Source organism: Phodopus roborovskii, unplaced genomic scaffold, assembly GCF_943737965.1.
Source record: "Phodopus roborovskii unplaced genomic scaffold, PHOROB, whole genome shotgun sequence".
Lineage (NCBI taxonomy): Eukaryota > Metazoa > Chordata > Mammalia > Rodentia > Cricetidae > Phodopus > Phodopus roborovskii.
Genome location: NW_026126448.1, coordinates 16,559,087 through 16,571,605, shown reverse-complemented (window position 1 = coordinate 16,571,605; position 12,519 = coordinate 16,559,087). Strand labels below are relative to the sequence as shown.

At 48.2% G+C, this 12,519-nt stretch overlaps 1 protein-coding gene across 1 annotated transcript in view; it reads right to left on the bottom strand.

The window, feature by feature from the left end:
* Csmd2 (CUB and Sushi multiple domains 2) overlaps positions 1-12,519 on the bottom strand; it is a 537,775-nt gene that overhangs the window by 104,626 nt on the left and 420,630 nt on the right. The window contains exons 27-29 of the mRNA XM_051188846.1: positions 8,253-8,444; positions 3,871-4,009; positions 52-239 (exon numbers count right to left, since the gene is read on the bottom strand). Of these exons, the coding sequence (XP_051044803.1) occupies positions 52-239; positions 3,871-4,009; positions 8,253-8,444 (519 nt within the window). The remainder of the gene's footprint in view (positions 1-51; positions 240-3,870; positions 4,010-8,252; positions 8,445-12,519) is intronic.

Here is a 12,519-nt window from a genome sequence, read left to right as displayed (position 1 = left end):
TGTTGGGCCCTCTGGCCCTACCCTTTAGATTCTCTAGCACCAGGCCCTTACCTGTGTAGTCAATAACGAAGCCAGCATTGCTCACAGATGCATCACTGCGAAAGGCAAGGAAGAGGCTGTTGCTGCTGCTTTCAATTCGGCCTGGAAGCTGTGAGCCATAGAAGCTTCCTATGAGAGGGCTGAGAGAGTCCCGTCCATCATAGATGTGAAGAAAATCATAGCCAGGCTCCAAGTTAAATCTGGAGAACAAAAACAGCCCATCCCCACCCCAGTTAGGCCAAATAGGCTTTTTCTGGGGCCTCCCAGAAAGCAAACCCATCATCCCATGGGACCTGCCCCTAAAGTCTGAAGAGGATGAGGCCCTGGTGACTTTCCAGTTAGGAAGATGATACTAAATGTGGTCTTGGGCACAGGTGGCAGATTCTAGTCAGTGAGTGTTCTCAGTTCTGTAGCCAAAGACCTCAGGTTTTGCTCATGCAGGAGGGAAAGCTAGTTGCCAACTCCAGATATGAAGGGGTGAAACTGGAAGATCCGAACACAGAGCTCTTATCTGACTCAGATGCTCTGCTGTTGTGCTAGTTTGCACTGACTTTCATAAGAGCACAAAGCTACCCAGGGAGCCATCTCCATCAGGGACCTGCCACCATGAAAACCCTAGTTTCCCCCTCCATCTCATGCCAGCCATGGAACTCTTCAGTGTATGTCACCACTTGTGTCCTAGCATCACCTTTAAATGTCTCTCTCTGAGCTATCCTGCCCCAAGTGTGGGATGAAAAGCCATCCTAAAAAAAATGGTTCTTACTTTAGCAAATTGAGAACTGGAGTTCATGGATGTAATTTATCCCCCTAGGGCACCTAGCTGGAGCTTTTGATAATGTGATACAATTGTCATCTACAAATGTGTCAGGCCACATTTGTAGCTATTGTGGGACACCTGAGGTGTACAGGCTGCAGGCTGGACACACCTGCCTAACGTGGAAAATGACAGATACAGAGAAGTGGGGTGTTAGCATTCCTCATGCCCTGATGGGGTGTCGTGTTAACTGGTTCCCCATCCTTGGAACTCTGTGGGGTCTGTCTGATAGCTCTTAATGTGGACCAGCTCACTGATGCATGAGTCTGCTTTCAAGCACGCCCAATAAAGGCAATTTATACTAAGTCAAGTGTAAAAAGATGAAAATGATAGAGAAGTAAATGTGTTTTCAGAAAACAGATTTCTGACACAAAGGCACTCCTGCCCAGGAACCGATGGGGACACTGGGATGTACCCTTTGGATGGACTGCGGATGAAGTGGCCCTTCTACCATACAAGTGGCATTGAGAGGGGCCTCAATCAGGCTCCAACAGAGAGGGTGAGGTAAGTAGGGAAGCAGAGTGGGAGTCTAGGGAGCAGATGTGTGTCCTCTATCCATGGACTCTTCCCACACTGAGGTTGACTACAAGACTGTCTCCTATTTCTGGGCGACATGTCTTCTTGCCCTGGAAACTACCCATTCTTTCAAAAGTCTTCAGGGAAAGGCTCTGGCTGAGTCTGTCTTGGTCATGAGTTGTGGAATGACCTCTTATTTATTTATTTTTCTCAAATTTGAGGCAGTTTCACATTGTGGCTCAGGCTGGCCTTGGGCTTTTGACCTTGCTATCCTTCAAAGCTGGGATACAGGCATGAGCCACCACATGCCAGTGGAACCAGCATTTTTCTTCCTGTACCTATCCCTACTGTCTTCATGTCTGACTTTTTATCTGAGCCCTCTCCAGATGTGTCTGGTGCCAAGGGTGGGGGCTTGAGAGACCACGCCTTGCCTTCCAGAAGCAGCTGATGGGAAGAGGCAGTGGATGGTCTGCCAGTGTAATGTTCACTACATTAGTAGATGACGTGCTGCTTTAGCTCACAGAGAAGCTGACTCTCAAAGTGGGGCTGCATCTCCCACTCCCACACTTTAGATCCTAGTCCCCTCCAAGCCCCTTATCTAGGAATGAGCAGCCTTCCCTAACTCTGTGGTGGGGTGGGCAAAACAGCTCGAGAGTAAAAACCCAGGGAGTAAAAACACTGTGTCCTTGATAATCACTAGAAGTCGAGCCATTTTCAACTGAAGCCACTATTGTTTATCCCATGTTGCAAAAGTTCCTACAGTGCGAAAGAGAACGCAGATACTCACCCACTTGGCAAAAGCTCACAACCATGGGATGCTTATCTACTGGGAAAAAACTCACAGACATAGGTTGCTCATCCATGGGCAAAAACTCATAGCCATGGGATGCTCATCCATGGCACAAAAGCTCACTTGGAACTCCAGCAGCCTCAGCTTGCCCAGTTGGTTTATGTTGGATGCTGTGGGTGTCTTATTTGAATGCTATCAGTATCTGTTGCCCTTTCTTCTTTCACTTCAATAATACCTTACTACAAGGGGCATTCTGCTCTGTCTGGGACAGACTTTGCTGGGAACTCCGGGTAGATGCCTTAAATGGATTTCTCAGTTGACTTCTGCTGGATGCTTTGAGTGCCTGACTTGATGACAGTTTGCTCGCTCACTCGTTATTTATTCTTTTACCTTGGCTTTCTGTAAGGTTAATAAACTTACTCATTCAAAACCAAAAACATGCTACAGCAGGTCACTCTCCTGATTGTACAGAATGGCCAGTAGTGTATAATATAAGGTCCATAATAATATGTACAGTCTCTGGCTTTCATGGTGGTCCAGCCTGAGATTATTCTGGGGAAGATGATTCTCAGGGAAAAAATAAGTAACTGGCAGGCAGAAGCTGGGGTGAGGCTGCAGGGCATGGGAGAGTTTTTGAGTTAGGGAAGCCACTTGAGTTTCAGTCTGGCTGGAGCCCAGGGCACAGAATGGATGGTGGCTTGCTTGGAGAGGAGTGTGTGTGCCAGATTGTAGGAGCCAAACTCAGAAATTCAGTCTGAAGTACAAGCAGGATAGATTTATTAAAGGATGAAAAAAATAAGGGGCCCATTTGTTTCTTTGCTTTTAAGTTGCCTGTAAGAAAGAGTACCTTGAAAGGCTACATGGAACAGAGGGGCCAATATGAAGACTAGGACATCATTGTGATGCAAGATAAAGGCTAAAGCCAGGTGTGAGTAGATGAAGACACGAGGAAGTTTGCTGGCATGTGGATTTTTTTTTTTTTTTTTTTTTTTTGAGACAGAGTTCCTCACTAGCCTGGAGCTTGCCAAGCAGACTATGTTGAGAGCCCCAGGGACCTGCCTGTCTATCTCTGCCTCTCCAGTGCCGGGATTGCAAGCATGAGCCATCATGCCCAGCCTTTTAAATTAAGAGCTGTAGGCTTGTCTGGCAAACACTGACTGGGCCATGTCCCCAGCCCATGCTGGAGGTTTTGTTTTGTTTTGCCTTTTTTTGTTTTAATTAGAAATGTTGCTGATGGGACTGTTGGGCAGCAGCTAGGCTTTAGTGCCCCTGGATGGGGGAAGCAGGGAGGAGATAGGGCAGATCTGTGGACACTGGCTTGTGAATGGGATGGGGGTGGGAGTGCATGGGTTAGGTGGAAAGGTCATGAAGACCTGCAAGGCCTCAGGATGGAGGGAGACACTGGAGAGAGGGTATGCAGTGGGGTTAGGAAAAGGAGACCCAGGTGGGGCTTCAGAACTGTAAGAGAAAGAATGTTAGCTGCTTCAGAAACTATCACAAGGACTCTGTAGACACAGGGCCAATGGTCCAGAGAAGACAGCCAATGCTGACACTGGACAGCCCTATCCATCTCCGTCTCTGTCTCCATCACTCCTATTCTTGAAACTGAGGACTCTGTCACACACCTGGGTGTACTCACCTGAACACCCTGGTCCTCAACCCCCTAGGCTTCTGAAAACCCTTGGTCTCCCACCCTGGGAAGGGTACATACATGTTAAATACCAGGGCGATGACGTAGTCTGGAGAGACAGTCACTTTCCAGTCACACTCCTTGCCTGGTGGGTAGGGTTCTGGGTAGTTTGGTGACAGGATGACTCCTGATGGTCCAGTTAGGTCTCCCCCGCAAGGAGCTGAGGAGAGAAGAAGGTAAGGGCCAGGTTGTTCCCTTTACCTGGTCACTTAAAAATAGGTCATTTCATACTGTGTACATTTGTCTTCAATAAATAATAACACTGTCATTACTGTTGTTGAGACAGGGCCTTGTGTAGCCCAGGTTGATCTCTAATTTGCCACATATTGAAGGATGATTTTGAATTCCTGATTTTCTTGCTTCTACCTCCCAGGTGCAAACCACCAAGTATACCAGATTCCACCACACCTAATTTGACATGATGCTGGAGACTGGGCGTGCTAGGCAATCGCCCTACCAACTAAGTTGCATCTTCAGTTCTCAATGAATTATTTTAAATAACTATCTGGCTCTTCATGACTGTGACCTTAGGGAAGTTACCTAACCTTGCTGGGCCTGCCTATTTCCCATTTGTGGTAATGAAAGGTGATGTCTCCCTTGGGGCAGGGAGTGTCTATGATGCTCAGTGGAGAGGTTTCAGGGTCAAAATGGTGTCACTTTTGTCGGTCAGGCATATTAACTATGTGGCATCTTCCCACTGTCAGGAGAGTCTCATGGTTATTCACGGTATCTTCTGTGATACAGGCTATCATAGGAAGCAGAAAACACCATCACGGCTGCCTGCCAAGCATTGCTGGTCTCCTCGCTGCCAGTTCTGCTGGCAACTGCTTAGAGCCAGATGCCTTCTAGCCTCTCAAACTCCTTGCCTAAGGATGGGTATGCACCTCATCAGGACCAGTGTGCTACAATCCCTAAGGAGTCCACAGTGTCCACCTTCTTCTGGGCCGATGGGCTTCTCAACAGATGGGGGGGAGAAGGCGGCCAGGGATCCACTGAGCCACTTTCCAAGGGGCATTATTCAATCTCTGCAGGTTCCAGAAAGCTCCCTGCATCCTGGTCAGAGCTATGACACAGGGTGCTGAATAGAGCAGATGCTAGGAGCAGAAGGAGTCAAGAGCAGGAAGCTGGTGGAGACTGGTTGATTGCTTCAATTGGAAACCAAGGGCACCACCAAAGTCAGTAATGGACAACAGGCCTGTTAGAGTGCAGGGAGCTGGAAGAGGCCACCAGAACACCCAAGAGAGGCTCCTGGTTTGTACCAGCGTGGAGCTGTTGTGCTGCTTAACAGACTGCTGATTTGGTCAGCTCCCACAGGAGTGCCTGAAAACGGCAAAGTCCCCAGTCAGGCCACAGAGGCCTTAGCATGGCTGAATGTTAGCCAGGAGGACTCATGAAGAAGGTGTCTTCTCCATGGAAAGACACATCCTATGAACCATGCTGGGTCCAGAAACACTTGAGAAGGACATGTCACCTCAGGTGGAGTATTCACTCAGTCTCATTGACAGTTTGTTCAGGGAGGTTGGGAGTGGTGATGGATTATACACAAAGAGGAAACTGAGGCCCAGAGAGGTGAAGTAAATTCACCTTGTTATTTTAAGACTCAAGCCTGCACTTCCTGGCTCCACAGTCTGCCTCTGAAGGAGTATGGGATATCTTCCAAGCTGCTGGTGGCTCTGGGAGAGAATAGTGTCACCTGCTACAGGCCCACAGGAGAAGCACTGGCATGGATTTTTTCCTAGCTGACCACCTTGTTTTCTCTCTTTTACTGAACTTTTGCCTGAGCACAGGGTTGGGCAGGGGCTGGCTGGGGACAGATGAGGGACACAGTGGAACTCAGTAAGCTATGATGCCAAGTTGGGGTGGGAACCAGCCACTGACAGCTTGGAGTGAGAGAGTCGAAAGGGTATCAGTCAGGTGTCACACAGGCCTGGGGACAGAAATATGACAGGGTTGCTCTTTAGCTGTGTGAATTTGGACATGTTCTCCCCTTCTCTGAGTCTACAGATCCTTATTTCTAATGATGATGATGGTTTCTACTTTACCGTGTTGAGCGGGCATGTTTCTAAGTGTAGGATAGATATAACCCATTTCCTGTTTTACAGGTAAAGGAAGTAAAGACACAGAAAGTTCAAGTCACTTGTGTGAGGTCACCCAGCTGGTTTCGGCCAAGCCAGACTTGAACTCAGGAAGTCAGAATGCAGAACCAGAGCTCTAGGCTCATTTGCTGATTTCACTGTGATCACGGGTAGCCTTGCAGCTGTCATAGATGATGCCTGACAAATATTTGCTTTCTTTCTTTTTTTGTTTCTTTCCTGTATGGCTGGGCCATGAAGGCTAGCTAACTCCATTCCTGGCAGACTGCCAAGGAGCTGGAAATGAGGGGCTTATCACTGGGATTTCCAATCTGTTTGTGAGAAGCGGCAAAGACATTTATTCTGTAGCCCGAGGAACACTCCCCGAGGCTGCGTGTGGAAGAATGCAAAATGAAAGCTGAATTAACCTCACTGTCCTGCTCTGTGCCCGTCAGCTCAGCCTAGTCCAGCTCAGCACAGACCTTCTCTGGGGCATGCTGGTGCAGGACCTAACTTTTCTGGGAAGTATAAGAGGGTCACACCTTAAGGGACAGAGGACTTCAAAAGGGGCCATGGAGGCCTCTGGATGCTCCCCTGAAGAACCTCCCCCCTCCCCCCAGCAATGAGATTCCAGCTCAAAAGAAAGGAAGGGACCCCAAGGATTTGAAATAGGAAACAAAGGGAATTGGGAGCAAAAAGAAGACAACATTTGATGAGATGAGGCCTAGGTGTGTGGTTACTCTACACTGCCACAAGGGAAATATGTATTTCCCTGCAAGGGGAGGACTCATGCTGAGTTGAAGGATTTCCCTGAGGCCACTGAGCCAGTGGATGAAAGATCCTCACCTGCACTTGGGTCTGATCATGCCTGCAAGCCTGTTTCCCAGCACTGACCTGCCTCCAGGGCCCTCTTTGGTCGGTGAATACAGCTAACTCCATTTCCACCAAGGAAAGTTATTCAGTATCTTGCTTTCAGAACCAGGTCCCAGAGCCGAGACAGGTAAAGGTAAGGCCCCAGGTGACAGGATGGCACTCCCACAGAACCTTCCAGTGTGAGCCCCATTGGGAGAGGTCGCAGGATGTCCCCCGAAGCTCTCTCCAGCAGGGATGGAGCACGGGTGTTGGGAAATGAGCGGTTTTGTGCTCAGCCTGGTGTGGGCGGGAATCTTGGCTCTTGTGTTTCTTAGCAATGCAATTTGGGACAAGATATCCAAATTTGTCTATTTCAGTTTCTGTAGCTATAATAAGGGAATGGTGCTAAATTAAGAGAGCTGTAGGGAAAAGCTAAACGGGGTTATCTGAATAAGTGTCTAGTGTGAGCCCGGTACATTTGCAGACTCAGTAGCCATGGGTTCTCTACCCGCACACCACAGGCACAGGCGACAACTGGGTTCATCATTTTACCCAGGGGGAAAAAGAGCCACAAAGATGTGAGCACCTGGGGCATGTGAGCACCTGGGGCATGTGAGCACCTGGGGCATGTGAGCACCTGGGGCATGCGAGCACCTGGGGCATGTGAGCACCTGGGGCATGCGAACACTTGGGGCATGGGAGCACCTGGGGCATGCGAGCACCTGGGGCATGTGAACACCTGGGGCATGCGAGCACCTGGGGCATGCGAGCACCTGGGGCATGTGAGCACCTGGGGCATGCGAGCACCTGGGGCATGTGAGCACCTGGGGCATGTGAGCACCTGGGGCATGTGAGCACCTGGGGCATGTGAGCACCTGGGGCACCTGGGGGTTGGCATCTCTCTTTCTGCCTTTCCTTCTACCTCTCCCTTCAAGCCTCCCCACCCACCTGTCTCAGGTAGCTGGGGGCAGGATTATGGAGCCCCCTTCCTTTGTAAGCAATATGACCTTGAGCCTTTTTTTTTTTTTTTTTAAAGAGCCTTCATCTGTCGAATGGGGAGATTTTTAAGACAAAAATGAAGCTCTCAGGAACCCCAGTCTAGCCAGTCAGCAATTCCGTAGGAGAGGGAACACAGTGCCTTTCCTTTTGCTTCTGGGATCTGCTTGCTATCTTCTGTCCTACCTATCCAACCTAGACAGATGGGCCAGAGGGAAAGAGACAGGCCTGGCTGGCTCACAACTTTCTGAGATAACTTTTGAAAGTGCAACATTGGTAGTGTGTGTGTGTGTGTGTGTGTGTATGTGTGTGTGTACACCTTTCAATGTGGTGGGAAAACTGGAGAACTAGGTTTACTCTACCATTCCTCTGTTCTAAATCTCCTGGCCCAGGCTCAAAAGGCAGTGGCCTCCTGTGTGGAGGAGCCTGGTGCCCACATCCCAAGACTGGAGAAAGGAGCAGAAGCCTACAGCTTCTCTGTACCGATGCATGTGGGCGGGCTGGGCTGCCAGAAGAATCTGTTCTCAATCTTCACACAGCTGATCTCCGCGCTTCCCTGCAGTGCGTAGCCTGGGTCACACTGGAACACCGTGGAGTCACCAGCTTCCCAGCTGTTGCCACTCCGACTTCCATTCTGTGGGACTCCAGGGTCATTGCAGGACGTTGCTGTGGACACTGAGGCAAGAAAACAGAAGAGGGAGCGGAGCTGGTTTAGTTGTCTGCCTGTCAGCCAGACGTACAGCTTAGCAGCAGAGCTGACCATCACCGCCCTTGCCAGCAACCACCACTGTCACCTCCCTCCTGCTGTACTGCTGTCATCGGCTGTAGCAACACCACCATCTTTCCTGGCCCTCCTTTTGCTGCCCTCACCAGTGTACTGTCATCGCATCCACCAGTGTGATCCATTGACATCACCGTCACTGTTGGACCAATACCTCACTGTGACCATCATTCATCTAGCACAGTGGTTCTCAACCTGTGGGTCTGGACCCCTCACAGGGGTCGCAAATCAGATATTTACATTATGATTCGAAATGGAAGAAAAATTACTGTTATGATGTAGCAATGAAAATAACTTTGTGGGTGGGGGACACCACAACATGAGGGACTGTATTAAAGGGTTGCAGCTTTAGGAAAGTTGAGAACCACTGATCCAGCAGGAGGTGTAATTTTTAAGCCTGGTTGTACGATTGTGATGGCAGAAATGAATTCTGTTTATAAATACAAACTCTGTTACACAGTCAAAGCTTTGCTATCTCATTTCAACACCATGGATCTAAGCCGAAGGGTTTGGGAAGGATTTAGAGCTGGCTTTCTGGGGTGCTGAGTAGTTTCCCACAAGGGATACCGGGAATCTGTTGTGGTCAGGACTCTCCTTATGTAAAACTACACATGGCCCCTTTAGACCGCTACCACATTCAGGAAAACATCAGCTATTTGTGGCTAGTGGAAGAACAGAGCTCAAAATCAATCTAAGCAGCTCGGCTGTATTAAAAAGTCAGAGGGGGCAGGACAGATGACTTGGTGGTGACAGCCAGAAGGCCAGACAACCCTTGGAAAAGCTGTGTGGTCATGGTCCCAGCACTTGGGAAGTAGACTTGAGGGATCCCAGAAACAAGCTGACTAGCTACACTGACTGAATTAGGGAGCCTTGGGTGCAGCATTCTCAGTAAACAAAACATAGCACGAGCCAGGAAGACACCTGAGGTGGTTTGAATAGGTATGGTCCCCATAGACTCTTGTTTGAACATCTGGCCTTAGGGAGTGGGGCTATTAGGAGGTGTGGCCTTGTTGGAGGAAGTGAGTCACTGTGGAGGCAGGCTTTGAGGTCTCATATATGTTCAAGCCACGCCCAATGTGACAATTCACTTCCTGTTGCCTGCAGGTCAAGATGTAGAACTCTCAGCTACCTCTCCAGCACCATGTCTGCCTACATCCCACTGTGCTTCCCACTGTGATGATAATGGACTAAACCTCTGAGACTGTAAGCCAGTCCCAATTAAATGTTTTCCTTGGTAAGAGTTGCCGTGGTCATGGTGTCTTTCACAGCAATAGAAACCCTAAGACAACATCCAACATCAAACTCTGGCTCCCATACCAAGCAAGACATGCACATGAATCCATATATGAGAACATGCATTTACACACACGACACATGCATACACATACATACAAGCAAACAAAAACAAAAACAACCCCCGCAAAGAAACAAAAAACAAACAAACAAAGGCACTGGTACTTACCAGAGTCAAAAAGGAGTAGTGTTTATAAAGTAAGCAGTGGATTTAAGGGTAGAAGGAAGGAATAAACTAATAAAGAAATGAGGGAGTAAATGGGCAAATGTGGCCCAAGAAAATTCAGCAGAGGTGGCGTAACAGAAGGCAGAGAAAGAACTCTGAAGCAGCCACAATGCCCCAGCTGCCTCCCTGCCCAAAGCAGATGGCAGGGCCTGTCCTTCATCACGCATCTGCAGATCCCAGGGGCAGGACTTTTCTTATTTACTGGGCACTTTTATGCTATATTCAAACAAAAGAGCCTTTTTTGGTCTGGAATATACAATTCGCATCGGCTTTTACACTGAAAGCATGAAGCCTCAAATAGATTCTTGACTGGCTATGCCTTCTCTTTGGTGTCAGGAGCACTCCAGTAGAAATGACCAAGGAGTGGCAGCCTAGGGAACTTGTTACCAATGGTACTCAATACAAGATCTGGGATGCCCTTGACAAACTATATAGCCCATAGGCAAATTCGCCTCTGTACTTTTTTCCACAAATAAAGTTTTATTGAGACCCAAGCAATGGTTACTTGTTTACATGGCACCCACTCCTGCTTTCATGCTTTGAAGGGAGACAGCGAATTGCAACAAGAAGCCACATGGATCATACAAGCTGAAGGACTATAGTCTTTGACAGAAAACACTACCGAAGCCCGCTGTATGGTGTCCTATCTTCCCTTCTTCTCTTTTTCCTTTTATGTCTCCCTCTCTTTGCTGCTTTATTCATTTGTTCCTTCTTCCATCCTCCTTTTCTACCCCACCCTCCCCCTTTTGCAAAAATTATCTGGGAGTCAAACTCGGGCCTCTTCATGCAAGGCAAATACTTTGCCACCATTCTGTTTTGAACATTTTAAATTTTTAGTCAAGATCTCACTGAGTTGTGTAGCTGACCCTTGAACTTGTCCTCTTACTGCCTCTGCTTCTTGGATGCTAGGATTACAGCTGCCATGCCCAGGTGGCATCCTACCTGGAGCCTTCCATCTTCTGAGGATGCATTCTAGCACCATCACTATGTTCCAGCCATATTCCTTACAATCTTCCCACATAGTCTCGAAATGTTTCCCCTTTGCCCACTCCACTTCCTCTTCATAGGACCTGACATACCTGCTGGTCCTTCTGTCTGGAATGACCCTACAGCAGGTCTTCTGTGGCAGCTCATCTTGACATTCTATATCTCTCTATCTACAAAACTTTTCAGACAGGCTTCCTTCATCCCCTTTTCTGTGCTCACCCCTAGCCCCCCCCCCATCATTTTATTAGGCTATCCTGTTTGCTTCTCATCCAGCACAATCTGTAACAATCTGGCTAATATACTTGTTTGCTTCTTCCTTGTCTATCACTTGGGCATCTCTTTCTGCCAACAGAGACAATTCTGCTCATCACTGTATCCCCAGGGTACTCAGTACTCAGCACACAGCAGTGCTTAGTAAATATTTGCTGGATAAATGAATGAATGAAAGAACAGATCATTGCCGTTTGACACTCCCTGAACTTATTTAGAAAGTCAAATAAGAATTGTCTTCTGTCTTCCCAATTAAAAATAGACTTAGCTTCCATCTCCAGGGTCACGGGTGCTGTACATATGTAAATGATTGCCTGGGAAAAAAATCAGCTTACAATTCCAGCCACACTCGGAAAGGTTATTTATATGACAGGCACCAGAAATGCAAGGATTAAGCTCTCCGTTTGGGAATTGGGTTTGGGTCCAGGCTCTGCTACTTAGCAACTACATGACCTTGTATGAGAAACCACAAAGCCTGTGTGGTCAACATGGATTAATAACGGTGTCTATGGCATCATGTTTCTGTAAAAACTCTAAGAGATGACCTAATGGGGAGCTTAGGGGCTGCCTGCTCTGTAGATGGCTCCTGGATTTGAGCAGCTTGCCAAAGCCTCCAGGGAAAGGCTAGATCCTCCAGGTACTGACAGGATGTTAGATGTTACACAGTCGTGTTTACTTAATAAAGCCAAGCTTGTGCTAATCATCCCTGGCATTTCTACCCAATCCCTCATCAAACATGCACTACCAAGTTCACGTGTGGTAAGCCATTCCCTCTCCCAGGGGGAGTTCTGGTATTTGCTAACTGATGACAGCAACTGGAAAGGTGACCTTTCTGGAACCTTGGCTATGCCCAGAGCATTGGGGCCAGGTTGTCATGGCCTTTCCAGAGCCCAGGCTACATAGCTGGAATTACTTTGATCAGCATAAGATTGCCAGAGAAAACCCTGAGGTTGGGAACCCTTGTGCTCACTTGTTCATGACATCATCCATTTGAACACCTGCTGCTTACACATAATCCGGGGAGCCTGACAGGTCTGGCATGGCCTTTATATTTAAGAATTATGTATGATGCCAAGGAAGTGCCACCACAACAAGACAGGAGGACTGGCATTGGCTGGCGCTAGAGAAACAGGAGAGTGATGCTTAGGGCTGCTAGAGACTGCAGCAACTTATTCCATTCAGGGAGATTAGAT